Source organism: Oryx dammah, unplaced genomic scaffold (assembly GCF_014754425.2).
Source record: "Oryx dammah isolate SB20612 unplaced genomic scaffold, SCBI_Odam_1.1 HiC_scaffold_14, whole genome shotgun sequence".
In the NCBI taxonomy this organism is placed as follows: domain Eukaryota; kingdom Metazoa; phylum Chordata; class Mammalia; order Artiodactyla; family Bovidae; genus Oryx; species Oryx dammah.
In genome coordinates, this window is record NW_024070198.1 from 14,469,099 (window position 1) to 14,485,380 (window position 16,282).

Genomic DNA, 16,282 nt, shown 5'->3' on the forward strand with positions numbered 1-16,282 from the left:
TAGCAGATTATCCTTTATGTTCAGAAATATGAATAAATATTATATTTTAATTCCCATTTACCTTTATCCTTTGTCTTAGAGGTCTCTTCTACAGAAGATAATCTGGATTTTTTGTGTGTTGACGCTTCAGAATCTTTTTTGGCTTTATCTTTTCTTTTTTTTGACTTGACTTCTTTTCTCCTTTATGTTGAACAATATAAAATTAAAAACAACTTTTTAAACTAAGCTTTACAAAAAATAAAAATCAATGGGCAAAAAAAGTTAAATTAGTTGAAGTATTCATTTAAAATGTAATTTACATAATAAGGAATGCTTAAATGAGTCTGTAAATATTGTAGGTTAGTATATTACTTTAGACACTTCTATAAGATTACAAAGTCTGAGACAAAAGGTAATGAGCACTTGGAGACAAAATTATTTTTTATAAGTTCTATATAAAACCTTAGTAAATGTAATCATAGTTTTACTCATTTCCTTTTTAGATTCTATCATTTTGTTGTTGTTCAGTCACCCAGTCCTATCTGACTCTCTGACCCTATCATTTAGCCATTCTAAAAAATTACAAAAACAAATCTCATTTACCTCCACATAATTCATTACCTATCTACACTTTGAAAAACACATAGAACAAAAGAAGCTACTGTACAGTTCTAAACCAGTAAATAGAAAATTATTCTCTTAATAATAAAGGAGAATAAAATAGAGGTATAAGGGAATGAGAATGGGAGGGCTTATTGTTAACTCACACGTCTGCTTTAGACCACTCACTTATCTTTTCACTGCTACAGGTTTACCTTTTTTGTTGTTCACTAAGTCGTGTCCCACTCTTTTGTGACTCCATGGGCTGTAGCCTGCCAGGCTCCTTGGTCCATGAGATTTCCCAGTCAAGAATACTGGAGTGGGTTGCCACTTCCCTCTCCAGAGGATCTTCCAGACCCAGGGATCAACCCCGTGTCTCCTGCACTGGCAGGTGGGTTCTTTACCACTGAACCACCTTGGAAACCCCTTATTTTTTTTAGGCCAGGTTTATAAAGCAGTCAGTACCATAGCTGGCAAGTGATTGATGTTAACTGCAGAGGATAAGGCAGCTGGATGGCATCACCGACTCAATGGATGTGAGTCTGAGCAAACACTGGGAGATGGTGAATGACAGAGAAGCCTGGTGTGCTGCAGTCCACGGGGTCACAAAGAATCGGACATGACTGAACAACGAAGAAAAGAAACATAAAGAGGAAAAGGTGATAATGCTGAAACTGAGACTGGGAAAAAGGATGAAGAGACAACAGAGAGGATTCCTTTCAAGAAACTTGTTTATCAAAGCTTTCAAATTAAGATACTTATACCAATATTATAATACTGTTTAAGACAGTAATAACTTTTTGTTTCTTATAATAATAATTCAATTTTGAAATGAAGTTTGCAACTCAAGGTCAAAAGAACATCTTTGGTATCTTTCAGAATCATTGATGGAGAAGAGAAATCTGAAAAACATTGCTAATTTTAAGAATTAAAAAAATTTTACTTATTTTTAATAGCTAAATACTAGATAAGGGTCATTTACAACACAGCTGATTATAAATATATATACATTTTATAAAGTTGCAGAATCTTATGTTAAGACTTTCAAGCATTATTCAGAACATGAAACCCAACTGCCACAATCATGCCAGGTCATACAGATTTTGCTTGAGCATCTTCAATGCCTGGGATTTCATTAGGCTCTATTTACCATATGCCAGACACTGTGTCAAGCATTTTATATGCATTTTCATTTAATCCCCACAATAAACTTAGTATCCTCAATTTTACAGATAAAATCGAGTCTTATAAAGGTTAAGCAGTTTTCCCAAGGATATGACTAGTAAGTAGAGCAGCTGAGAGAAATATACAGGGGTCTGATTTCAAAGCCCATGATCTGTAGATGCTGCATGTTGCAGAGCACTGATCCTCCTCCCCTACTCAATATGGCAGACAGTCTAGCTCCTTCAGCAGAAGCCTGACTTTAAACACTGAAATGAATATAGAGGTATAATCCTTTGTAAGAATGATAAACTCTGTTTAAATGAGATGTAGGAATCCCATTATGAAGACCTGATTTACAATATAGTTTCTAAGAATATTTCAGTATCTGAACACTGATTTCAAAACAAAAGTTCTAGCATCTGCCTGCTACTCTGCATAGGCCTTCACATTTAACACTGCTTGGCTAGAGTTAGGCATGATGAACAGTTCCCTGGTTTATGTGGTCATATGGCAATGCTGGATTGTGTATACACTCAACTAATGAAACCATCAACTACTCAAGTTTACTTTAGAGAGCTAGTGCAGGTAACAACTACATCCAAGACTACTAAAATTAACAACCACATTTTAAAAAGATCATATTACCTGTGATGAAAATTTAATTTAAAGGAACATTCTTGGCATAATCCTAAAAAAAAGAAAAAAAAGTAACACCACTGAACTGCTAAATTTTTTATCACTGCACTGCTACTTTACTTTTAATATCATAAACTGTCATGTTTCTTTACATTCTTTCATTGTAACAGGTGAAAAAAATAATCTGAAGAAAACAATCTGATTCTCTTCCACCTCAAAAAAAATATATATATGTAATAAAAAACTGTATTAGAATGCTTGAGAAATTGAAAATATTCTGCCATTGCTTTAGAAAACTATGCTGTCAATTTATTTTAAAAGCAAACTGCTTCATTCACAGGCAGCATTAATGTGTATCTCAAATCAAAGACATCCAGTAACAGTAGTGTGGGTACAGTCACCTCCTCTGAAGTACTCTAAGAGTTTTTCAAATGGAAAAGAGCTTTTGAAAAAGTTCCACAATTGTTGTTTCTTTTTTACTTTAATCTCAGTTCACACTAGGTGACTCTTCCTCATAAGCACTTACAGGAGGAACTCGGAAACCAGTCTTCATTGGAGTGCACTAAGTAGCATATGAAATTAAAAGACGCTTACTCCTTGGAAGGAAAGTTATGACCAACCTAGACAGCATATATAAAAAGCAGAGACATTACTTTGCTAACAAAGGTCCATCTAGTCAAGGCTATGGTTTTTCCAGTAGTCATGTATGGATGTGAGAGTTGGACTATAAAGAAAGCTGAGTGCCAAAGAATCGATGCTTTTGAATTGTGGTGCTGGAGAAGACTCTTCAGAGTCCCTTGGACTGCAAGGAGATCCAACGGGTCCATCCTAAAGGAAATCAGTCCTGAACATTCACTGGAAGGACTGATGTTGAAGCTGAAACTTCAATACTTTGGCGACCTCATGCAAAGAGCTGACTCATTTGAAAAGACCCTGATGCTGGGAAAGATCGAAGGCAGGAGAAGGGAATGACAGAGGATGAGATGGTTGGATGGCACCACTGACTCAGTGGGCATGAGTTTGAGTAAACTCCGGGAGTTGATGATGGACAGGGAGGCCTGGCGTGCTGCAGTCCATGGGGTCACAAAGAGTCGAACACAACTGAGCGACTGAACTGAACCCAAGTAGCATATGGGGAAATCCTTGACCTCTACCTGGAGGGGGCAGAACATTCTTATAACACACTTATTTAGGAACCAGAGAAAGTTGTTAACATGATGCAGAGAAGATGCTGACACACAAAAGACTAGCTCAGGAAAAAAAAAAGGATGAGCAACAGATTCTAAAATACGCCTATTAAGAGAAAATGCTATATTCTGGATTATAATCCTAAGCTTTTAAGACAGATATTGCAAACACTTTGCCCTCCTAAATTTTTTTTCTTTTTTGACACAAAGAGAGCAGATTTATTATCTATACCATAACAATATGGCTATTAACTAATGTGAGATTTTACAGTGCCTTTTCTGATATCACTCTGACTCCCACTTGGCATCTCAATCTACACTGACATTCTCAAATTAACAGACAGAGGTCTTCACTTTACAAATTACTGGTTTACATTTGGCATTAGAACTATTTCATCTAAATGTCATGGAAATGCTGAGAAAAAAGTTTCAGGCTCAAAAGTTCTTTGCAACTTTAGCAAGCTCTGAGAAAAAGAGAGTTTCCAAGATACCTTAAGCATTTTAAATTGAATCTTAAATTGCCTATATATTTTCAATCTAAATTACTAAACTTTGAAGGAATCAATCACAACCCATCTAAAGTCAACTTACTTAATTTAACAAGTGCATTTCTTTTTTCACCATGTTCAGTATAACCAAAATTAACTTCCCAACTCTTTAAGCCTTCTTTTTCATCACAACATTTATTTCCACAGCAAAACTGGCCTGCAAATAAAGGAAGGAATATTAGTTATGGTGGTCGGTGACAATATTTATCTACAATCAGGTATTATCTCTGAAATTTATTCAATATACATTACATACATGACATATATTCCTAGTTTATAAAGTCAGTGTCAAAAAACTGAATACAATAATTATGGTGTGTTCAACAGTCAAATCAAGTTGCTGAATGCACTGTTTAAAAAAAAAAAAATCAGTTCCGGAATTCTTACTTGATAAATAGTTGACTATCAAGTTGACTGTTTATATTTAAAAACAGATTTTTAGTGACTCCGAGTGAAGCAATCTTACACTTTGGAAAACGGAAGCACTAAAAAAGTATACTCACTAATACCTTAAAAGAAAAAATGTATTTTCCAAAGTACATGCACTGTACCTGGGTCAACCTTTTTCAATATTATTAACATTGATACTTTAAGGTATTAACATATGGTATTTATTTTAAGCACCAGCATAAGACAACATTTAAAGCACATTTTAAAGTGTTATAGCATTGTGAGATTAAGTAGAATAAGGAATCAAACTCAATGTTCTAAATTTTAGAATCACCTGACACTAAAATCAACATTACATACTCACTGTATACTAAAAGCTCTGCAAAAAAGGACTACTGATGATCCAAGAGGGAAAAAAAACCTACTCAATAATTAATTATTGACTTCAACAGAAAAAAGACAAGATCAAACTTATTTGTACAACCTGAAAAAAAAGCACTTATATCTAAATTAATTGTACCAATAGGAACAAATCTGAACTTTTCATAAAAAAGAGATTAACAAAATGAATTTTGAAAACGATCAGTCCAAAGGCTGGTAACTTTTCTAAACTGTCATTGTTTTACTCATTCCAAATGAATTAAACTGTCATTGTTTTACTCATTCCAAATGAATAGTTCATTAAATCTGTACACGTTGAGCAATTTCTCTATCGTTAAAACACAAGATTATAACTTCATGAATCACAGCAAATGGCTTTCTTTCCCCTTCTTAATTAAAACTTTTTTCAATTATATGAATTTAGAGAATGTCCATCAATTTTTTTAAAGGCAGCATTATTTATCATCACTTAAAAATTCCACTCAATAAAACTACAAAATTTTAAAATTGTGAAAGACATTTCAATTAGGTAAAAACACAAACTAAAATGTAATGCTAAGAAAAGTTAAAAAATAGCTTTAAAATTATTCTTTTTCCTTCTCCTCTAGAGGACCTTTCAGGCTGATTATAATTTATGGAAAATGTATATAAACCACACTGATGGCATAAATGTTTATCATTTAAAAATGAAACCTTTATTTTCAGTTTAAGAGATTTTTAAGATACTAGCTTAAATTATTTTCTTAATGAATCTTCCTATATAGTTTTCAGAAGCATTAACACTTGAAACGCAATGCTCAATAAAGACTTAATTTTATAACATGAGACAGTATAGAGATACTACACTTCAGAAAAATTTCATGAATAGATTACAATGCATAGAAAATGCTACTGATTGTCTACAAAATGCTTGGTCTTTTGTTCTAAGACTAAATATTTAGACTCAAATTAATTTCTACTTGCAAAATGCAGATCTGACTAGAATACAGTAATACCAACTCATTACTCCAAAAATCAATTAGGAGAAAAACTCAAGTCTTCATCTATTGACAGTTTCCTTGCTAGGAAGCTTTTAACTTTTAAACATTTTCTAGTTATCTGCAACTTAATATCCTAAAAGCAAAAATTCTAAAGGTAAAAGCCACTAAAGGATTATATTTTGACCTTGGTCAGCAATATATCTTTAATACACCTTCTCTACTTTTACTTTGTATTTTGTAGACAATCACAATAGGAATAATCTTACCCAATGACTTCAGTTCAATAACAAAATAACTGTATCCTATTAAAAACTGAAATTAAAAAAAAATTACCTTTTCCTGAAATTACTTCTTTTTCTACTCGCCACCTAAATCCAAACTGATAAGGAAAAAAAAAATACATGTATGCCAGGGTAAACTTAAACATTATTTAAACCATATTCAAATCTTAACATGGAGCCAACAACTGACAATATGATACTTATCTAAAAAGTAAACCTAATTCCCGTAACAATAGTTTTTTCTTTCCTTATAGGATTCCCGGTACTTAAAAATACATCTGAATAATTACCAACCTGTTAAGAAACAATCTTCTTTACTTTTAAACTTCCTGTTTAAAGTTATAGGTGCCAGGCACAAGGTATGTAAATGAATAAAAAATAGATACTGTTCTGTAACACTGATAGGAAAAAAAGTACAGTACAATAAAGAAACAGTATACTGGAATACAAGAGAGTACAGTCTTTGGAGTCAGATTGTTTGGGTTTATGTCTTAGTTCTACCACTTGGGATTCCCTTGTGGCTCAGAGGGTAAAGAGTCTGCCCACAATGCAGGAGACCTGGGTTTGATCCCTGGGTCAGGAAGATCCCAAGGAGAAGAAAATGGCAGCCCACTCCAGTATTCTTGCCTGGAAAATCCCATGGATGGAGAAGCCTGGCGGCTACAGGCCATAGTGTCACAAAGAGTTGGACATGACTAAGTGACTTCATTTTCTTTTCTTTCTTTCTTTCTATCACTTGGACTCGATTTCGCTGTTTGGAGCAGTCTGAAGGGCCTAGAGTGTGACCCAGACCAAAATTGGGGGTGTACACGTAAAAGAGCATGGTTCTGCCATGAGTACATGCAGGGACTTCCTTAGTGGTCCAGAGGTTAAGAATTCACCTTCCAGTAGAGGGGACACGGGCTTGATCCCTGGGCTGGGAAGATTTCACATGCCACAGGGCAACTTAGGCCTGTGCATCACAACTGCTGAATCTGTGTACCAAAGCCCACGAGCTGCAACTGCTGAGCTCATGCCCAACTCCTGAAGCCCATGTACCCTAGAGCCTGTGCTGTGCAACAAGACAGGTCACTGTAATTAAGAAACCCGTGCACTCCAACCAGAAAAGCCACTGAAATGAGAAGCCTGGGCACCACAACTAGAGAAAGCCTGTGTGTAGCAACAAAAGACCCATCAGAATCACAATTAAAATGAATAAATTAACAAATGCCTGCAGTGTAATTTTAAAAAATGTTTACATGGAGACTAAACAACATGCTACTAAAAACCAATGGATCAACAATGAAATTAAAGGGGAAATTAAAAAAAAATCGAGATTGACAACAATGAAAATACAACCATACAAAATCTATGGGATGCAACAAAAGCAGCTCTTAGAGGGAAGCTCACAGCGATACAGACTGTCCTCCAAAACAAGGGATGCCCGTTTTTTAATTATTTTCTTCCTAAAGTCATATGGGAAATTCTGAAAGAGACGGGAATACCAGACCACCTGACCTGCCTCTTGAGAAACCTGTATGTAAGTCAAGAAGCAACAGTTAGAACTGGACATGGAACAATAGACTGGTTCCAAATAGGAAAAGGAGTACATCAAGGCTGTATACCGTCACCCTGCTTATTTAACTTGTATGCAGAGTACATCATGAGAAACGTTGGGCTGAAAGAAGCACAAGCTGGAATCAAGATTGCTGGGAGAAATATCAATAACCTCAGATATGCAGATGACACCACCCTTATGGCAGAAAGTGAAGAGGAGTTAAAAAGCCTCTTGATGAAAGTGAAAGAGGAGAGCGAAAAAGTTGGCTTAAAGCTCAACATTCAGAAAATGAAGATCATGGCATCCGGTCCCATCACTTCATGGGAAATAGATGGGGAAACGGTGGAAACAGTGTCAGACTTTATTTTGGGGGCTCCAAAATCACTGCAGATGGTGACTGCAGCCATGAAATTAAAATATGCTTACTCCTTGGAAGGAAAGTTATGACCAACCTAGATAGCATGTTGAAAAGCAGAGACATTACTTTGCCAACAAAGGTCCGTCTAGTCAAGGCTATGGTTTTTCCTGTGGTCATGTATGGATGTGAGAGTTGGACTGTGAAGAAAGCTGAGTGCCGAACAATTGATGCTTTTGAACTGTGGTATTGGAGAAGGCTCTTGAGAGTCCCTTGGACTGCAGGGAGATCCAATTAGTCCATTCTAAAGGAGATCAGTTCTGGGTGTTCATTGGAAGGACTGATGCTAAAGCCGAAACTCCAGTACTTTGGCCACCTCATGCGAAGAGCTGACTCTTTGGAAAAGACTCTGATGCTGGGAGGGATTGGGGGCAGGAGGAAAAGGGGACAACAGAGGATGAGATGGTTGGATGGCATCACCAACTTGATGGACATGAGTCTGAGTGAACTCCGGGAGATGGTGATGGATAGGGAGGCCTGGTGAGCTGCGATTCATGGGGTTGCAAAGAGTCAGACACGACTGAGCGACTGAACTGAACTGAAAGTTAGCAGAAGGAAGGAAATAATAAAGATCAGAGAGGAAATAAAATTAGAGATTAAAACACACCAGAAAAATCAGGAAAACCAAGAGCTGGTTTTTGAAAGGATAAACAATATCAACAAACCTCTGGCCAGGCTCACCAAGAAGAAAACAGAGGACCCAAATAAATAAAATAAGAAATGAAAAAGGAGAAATAATAACTGATACCATAGAAATAAAGAAAAATCAAGTAAGCTATAATGAACAACTACATACAAACAAAATGGACCACCTAGAAGAAATGGACAAGTTTCTAGAAATAGACTGCAAAAACTGAATTAAGAAACAGGCCAATCACTACAAGTGAAATATAATCTGTAATTTTAAAAACTCTTTGCAAACAGAAGTCCAGGACTGGATGGCTTCTTGGGGGAATTTCACCAAACATACGGAAAAGAACTTACACCAATCCTTCTCAAACTCTTCCAAAAGACTGAAGAGGCGGGAATGCTCCCAAAGCCATCCTATGAAGCCACCATCACCCTGACACTAAAACCAGACAAAGACATTAACAAAAAGGAAAATTACAGGAGAGTATCTTTGAGGAACATATATATATATAGATGCAAAATTCCTCAACCAAGTATTAGCAAACTGAATCCAACTACACATAAAAAGGATCACACACCATAATCAAGTTGGATTCATTTCAGGGTCACAAGGACAGTTCAACATATGTGAATCGATCAAGCTGATACATCAACAAAAAAGACAAAAACCACAAGATCATCTCAACAGATGCAAAAAAAGTATCTGATACAGTTTAACATCAAGTCATGACAAAAACTCACCAAAGTGAGTATAGTGGGAAGATACATCAACATAATAAAAGTCATTTGTGACAAACCCACAGCCAATATAATACTAAATGGTGAAAAGCTGAAAGCTTTCTTGCTAAAGCTGGAACAAGACAAGGATGTACACACTCATCACTTCTACTCAACACAGAACCTAGTCACAGCAATCAGGCAAGGAAAAGAAATAAAACGTATCCAAATCAGAAGGGAAGAGGTAAAATTGTCACTCTATGCAGATAACATGATATTCTATACAGAAAACCCTAGACTATACAAAAATCTATTAAAACTGATAAATGAATTCAACAAGGCAGCAGGATACAAGATTAACATACATAAATCTGCTGTATTTCTTCATACCAACAATGAAATAACAGAAAGTAAAAAACAATTTCACTTAAAATCACATCCAAAAACAAACTATGAATAAACAATCGAGAAAGTGAACAGATTTATATGCTGAGAACTATAGATTAACAAAAAAAAAATAGAAGATGATTCAATAATAATGGAAAAATATCTCCCACTTTTGGATTGGAAGAATTAATATAGATAAAATGGCCATACTACTCAAAGCAACATACAGATTAATGCAATGCCTATCAAATTACTCACAACATTTTTCACAGAACTAGAACAAATAAGCCTAAAACTTATACAGAATCACAAAAGACTCAGAATTGCCAAACCAATCCTGAGAAACCCACACACCTATGGTCAATTAATCTTTGACAAAGGAGGCAAGAATATACAATGGAGAAAAGGCAGTCTCTTTAGCAAAAAGTATTGGGAAAACTGGATAGCTGCATGTAAATCAATGAGGGTAGAACAGTCCTCCTTCATACCACATACAAAAAACAAATTCAAAATGGCTTAAAGACTTAAATACAGATGATATACCAAAAAAATTCCTAGAAGAGAACATAGGCAAAACATTCTTTGAAGTACATTGTAACAAACTTTTCTTAGGTTAGTTTCACAAGGAAAAAGAAAAAGAAAAATAAACAAACAAGACCTAATTAAACTTAAAAATTTTACAAAGCAAAGGAATCCATAAACAAAATGAAAAGACAATCTACAGAATGGGAGAAAATATTTGCAACGATGAGACCAACAAGAGCTTAATTTCTAAAACATACAAATAGCTCATATAGCTCAGTAACAAAAACTGAAAAACCCAATCAAAAAATGGGCAGAAGACCTAAACAGACACTTCTCCAAAGACAATATACAGATGGTCAGCCGGCACATGAAAAGATGCTCAACATCACTAATCATTAGAGAAATGCAAATCAAAACTACAATTAGGTATCACTTCACATCAGTCAGGAAGGCTATCATCAAAAAATGTACCAAAAAAAATGTACAAATTATAAATGCTGGAGAGGCTGTGGAGAAAGGGGAACTCTCCTTCACTGTTGGTGGGAATGCCAATTGGTGCAGTCACTGTGGAAAAACTATGGAAGTTCCTTAAAAATCTAAAAATTGAGCATGATCCAGCAATCTCACTCTTGGGCATTATCCAGAAAAAACAAAAACTCTTAATTCAAAAAGATACATGCATCCCAATGTTCATAGCAGCACTATTTACAACAGCTAAGACACAGAAACAACCTAAGTGTCAACAGTTGAATGGATAAAAAAGATGTGGTGCGTACACACGTGTACACACACACACACACACACACACGGAATGGAACACTAGTCAGCCATTAAAAGAATAAAGGAATGTCATTTGCAGCAACAGAGATGGATATTATCCAACTATCAAACTAGATATTATCATACTAAGTAAAACAGACAAATGTATCATTTAGATGTGAAATCTAAAAAATAGTACACATGAATTTATTTACAATACAGAAACAGACTCATACAGAAGAACAAATTTATGGTTACCAAGGGAATGTGGGGAAGGGATAGATTAGTAGTATAAACTTATAGATATACACCATCACACATAAAATAGCTAAACAACAAAGATTTATTGTATAGCACAGGGAACTATATTCAATATATTATAATAACCTATCACACAAAAGAATTGAGATTATATATATATATATATATAAAACCAAGTCAATTTGCTATATATCAGAAGTACAATATTGTAGATCAACTGTACTTCAATTAAAAAAAATTACTTTAATATTAACTAAAATAAAATATAAAGCAGGAAGGGCAATTTGTCATTACTGACAATGATGAGAGCTAGTTTTACTAGAATAGACAAAGACATTAATATAAAAGAATATGTGTTTCTGCTGCTTTATAAATGGTGATCAGTTTGAAAAATAAAGCCTACCAATTTCAAACATCATTTGTGAAACAAGACAATACTGTGCACTGTCAAATCATTCATTATAATCACTAAGGGCTCTGGATTAGAGTCAGGATAAAACAAGATCCAGTAGCCACTTGTGTTTAATTTTAGACTTTTCATGTTTCAGCTCACACAGAGGCACCCTTGACTTAGAGGCCCTTTGTAAATTCCATAGGTATAGAGGTTAAATGGTCCAACTGGTATTTCAAAGATGCAGAACCACCTAGACTTGAATTAGCATCTTAAAATAATACTATGGGGCATAACAGTATATTAAAAAGTAATACTGTATATGAATAAAAACCTATAAATACATGGAAGGCATACCTTGTTTTCTTTGTATCTGCTGAGATCTGCTATGCAGTATTCCTTGAATAATTTATCATAGTATTTCTTTGCAAGTCTCTTCTCCCTAGATTCATTAAAAAAATATAAATCTTATATATTTAGAAATTCAACCTCTGTTCACCACTTGGAAGCAATGTCAAAAAAGGCATATGATATAAACATTAATGTCTTAAAAGAGGTCTATTATTTACATGTGCATAGAATATCTGAATATTAACTATTAGTAGTGGGTACTAGGGAGGGAAATTGGAAGGCTGATAGTCAAAGATGAGAAGGAGACTTAATCTTTACTTTTTATCCTCTGTAATGTTTGAATTTTTAAAACCATTTTTAGGTTTTACAGTTTCCCAAAATATTTTTAAAATTTTAAAAGAAGCATATTACAACAAATAATACTGTAAACATGTTATAAACTATTTTTTAAAGACAAAGTCAAGCAATGAGAAGTTAAAATTATTAACAATTACCCAAAGAATCAAACCAAATTCAATAACTGGAAGCATGGTTTTATATTCTTGATTCAGAACTGTTCCATTCAGGGGCCAAATGTTTTGCAGGTAGACAAAGTAAGAAAACACTCAGGGAGCAGGAGACAGGACTATAGCATTTGATCTATTATGTCTCACATGGCTACAATTACCAATTCATGTCCATTTCATCCTCCTCATTCCATAGGAATCTATGATTTTCTCGTATAACATCCATGTCTGTCTTATCATTTTCCCTGAAAAACCAATTTCAATGTGAACACAAAATTAGTCAAATTTAAGTTAAACAGTTGTGTAAGGATTTGGGCAGCTGAGTAAAAATAAGATACACAGTTTCATATGAAGCATATATATGTACATATTTATTTAAAGTATTTCAGTATTTTCAAAAGGCAGTTATAAAAAATGTGCTGCTACACAAACAACTTGAATGCATAAGGGGAATCCACCCATTTCGAGTGCTGGTTCATTATACAAAGGGTGGTAAATTACCAAAGCTAGAATGAGAAATCTGGATAAATGGTAAATGGACAAGGAAAATAAATGAAAATTTAAGTTTCAAAATCTGAAATCAGTCAGCAACACCATCCTATTGAGATCTAATCTTTAAAATATATGAAGAACTTTTCCACACCTCATTTTACTACAGCTTCTTAGGAAGACTGAGTAAAGAAGGAAGAGATCTAAAGATGGTTTTTTAAGATGACAGCAGTTTAGGGGTAGAAAAAGGGATTGTTGGAGAACATAGCCTAAATTGAGAGAAAAGTTTGGAATAGATGAGCTGGTATGGAGTTTTTTAGGGCTTTACCAACTCAGAAAAATATTAAACCAAGAGAGTAAAATCCACACAAAACTAAGAGGCTCTGATAGAAGAGCCTCAGATATAAGAAGAAATTTCATGTGTAGGAACTATTAGAGTGAGGTCTCTTGTTTGCCTTACCTTTTAAAAAGCAATCCCAACCTGAGGTTTAAGAAGTTCATTATTTCAAAAATTCTTGTGGAAAACAAAAACCACTGACAATCAGGCACATGAGTATTCCTCACATATGCTGTTATTGCCCGATCAAATCTGGTTCAGCAGGCCAGATCTGGCCCAAGGCCTGTTGCCAGAGAAATTAGTTCTCAATGAGCTGGTTGGCTAGAAGCTACGGATGGCCTCTCCACTGATGATATAACAACAAAACAGAAATGGAAGGCAGGAGAAAATGAGAAGACACAGTAGCTATGAGTCTTCACACCCATCTCCCATTGTAAAATACACTTCATGACACTTACCCCAATCGTCTGAAGTCTTCTTTTTTGCCACCATAATATAAAATATAGTCATTTACAAACTTTGTATGCCTTTGATACTGAAATGCAAAAAATTAAGGATTTTATTTGCTCAAGAGTAGTTCTGTGTCAATGACATATTAGTGAGTAGGGGGAAAAGCATAATGAGTCCACTTAGTTTTTTTTTAAATACGCAAATACTATATATGGTTATAAATTAAAAAATCTAAAAGGGTAAATATTAAACTGCTAAGAGTGAACACTAGAGTAGAGGGACTTTCACTTTCTATCAAATAATCTTTATATTGCTTCGAACGTTTTCAGGCAATAACTCTGGGGAGAAAGAGTTTCCTATTCTATTGTTGAACTGCGTACAGCCTCACACCACCATTCATTTTAATCATCATGATATGAAAAATAAATTATAGTTTCTAAAGTTAAAGGCCAAGGAATAGAATTTAACTTCCATTATTGTAAAATACAATTTAGCTATTTTGGTAACAATAAAGACTCCAAAACAGAAGATATAACTTTTATATATTAAGTCCTGAGGTTTTCAAAAAGAATATAAGAAATTAGATGTTATTTTTTATGCTCTCTTTTAATATCCAATAAGCTACACTCATGTTTATTTTCAAGGCAATATAACAAGATGTATGAGCATTTTACTTCTTGTTTAAAAAAGCTCAATGGTATTCTCTCTAGAGCTGAACACACACGACAGAACTGACATAATACTGTCTGTGGCGACATCCTATTATGTTTGCTTCCCTAGTAGCTCAGCAGTAAAGAATCCACCTGTATTGCAGAAGATGTGGGTTCCATCCCTGGATCAGGAAGATCCTCTGGAGAAGGAAATGGCAACTCATTCCAGTATTCTTGTCTGGGAAATTCCATGGACAGAGGGTCCTGGCAGGCTACAGTCCATGGGGTCACAAAAGAATAGGGTGAGTGAGTGACTGAGTGACTAACATTTTCACTTTCACACCCTATTATACTAAAGATAAACAGTGATTTAACTGATCACAATGTGTACTAATAGAATAGCAAATCAAAACATAATTCCAAAATGGGCAACAAAGCAATTAAGATTTCTGAAAAGAAAAAAAGAAAAACCAAGTACCCAGAGATCTGGGTTCTAGTTCTCAGTTTATCACTAACTGGTCATGTGACGCCGGCGAGTCAGTAAATCATTCACGACTGGGGTCAGCAAAGTTTCTCTGTAAATAGTAAAATATGCAGGCCATATGGTCTCTGTCAAAACTACTCACCTCTGCCATTTTAGCATGAAAGCAAGCACAGATAACATCTAAATGAATGAACATAGCTGTGTTCCAAAAAAAATTTTATTTACAAGAACAAGTGGTAGGTGGGACTTTGCATCCAGGAAGATGGAGCAAAGATGTACAGTTAACCCTTAAACAGGACAGACAGAGGTCCCTACTTCTGCTAGGTACAAAATCTGCATATAACGTACAGCTAGCCTTCTGCATTTGCAGATTCAACTAAGTGCAGATCATTAGTATCACAGTAAAATAAATACCCTTACTTACACAAGTAATATAGTAAAACAAAAATCCTTATATAAGTGGACCCCCCCAGTTTAAACCCTGTGTTGTTCAAGGGTCAATTGCACTTCTTCCTATTCCTCTCACTGAGAACTAAATACTTTGGAAATTATATATAAAACAAACATAAGAAGAATCTGAAAGGTAAAGAGAAAGCAGACCAGCTAAGAACCTCAGGATTCATGGTATGACATGGTGGTGAGTTCCTCAGGTTTTCTTTTGTCTTAGTAAATCCTAGACTTGGAGGCAAAGAAGCTGGCAACATGGAGATAACAACAACAACAAAAATTCCAACAAAAGGCTGTTCCCTCTAATAACCAAGAGAGAGGCAGCCTAATAGGATAATTTGTAGGCAATAACTATTCTACTCTAGCCAAATATTTCAGAAAATGTATGACCCTGACCTCCACCTACTCCAGAAAAGGGGATCTGGACTTTCACCCCATCAGACAGTAACTAGATGCCCCAACACCTCCAACTGAATGGTGTGTAATAGAAGGCATAGCAGATGTTGAACGTTAAAGGACCAAGGGGCAGATGATATCCATGTGAAGGCTAACTTACTGGGTTAGGAGATAAATGGAATAAATAGATTGGTGACAAGAACTTCTATAACTTAAATGATCAGGAAAAATAAAGTGAAAGTGGTATCTACAGAATAGCAAGTATATCTAATTGCCACCGTCTCCTTCTCTCTATCCTGACAATAGTTATAAATATCCCAAAATATTTTCATTTTCCAATACTTCCAAAAGTAATATGGCTATCTAGTGCGAGCAGCTAGTGTAATTAAACCCAGTCTTACCAA

General features: G+C 35.0%; 1 protein-coding gene across 5 annotated transcripts in view; it reads right to left on the minus strand.

Moving 5' to 3' along the window:
* Positions 1-16,282, minus strand: part of LOC120873709 (protein FRA10AC1) — a 63,465-nt gene that overhangs the window by 19,086 nt on the left and 28,097 nt on the right. For all 5 annotated transcript variants that reach the window (XM_040254548.1, XM_040254545.1, XM_040254544.1 and 2 more), the window contains 6 exons: positions 13,910-13,986; positions 12,787-12,870; positions 12,126-12,210; positions 6,199-6,244; positions 4,158-4,271; positions 62-2,431 (listed from right to left, as the gene is read on the minus strand). In XM_040254548.1, coding sequence (XP_040110482.1) covers positions 2,385-2,431; positions 4,158-4,271; positions 6,199-6,244; positions 12,126-12,210; positions 12,787-12,870; positions 13,910-13,986 — 453 coding nt within the window. In that variant the 3' untranslated portion in view covers positions 62-2,384. The remainder of the gene's footprint in view (positions 1-61; positions 2,432-4,157; positions 4,272-6,198; positions 6,245-12,125; positions 12,211-12,786; positions 12,871-13,909; positions 13,987-16,282) is intronic.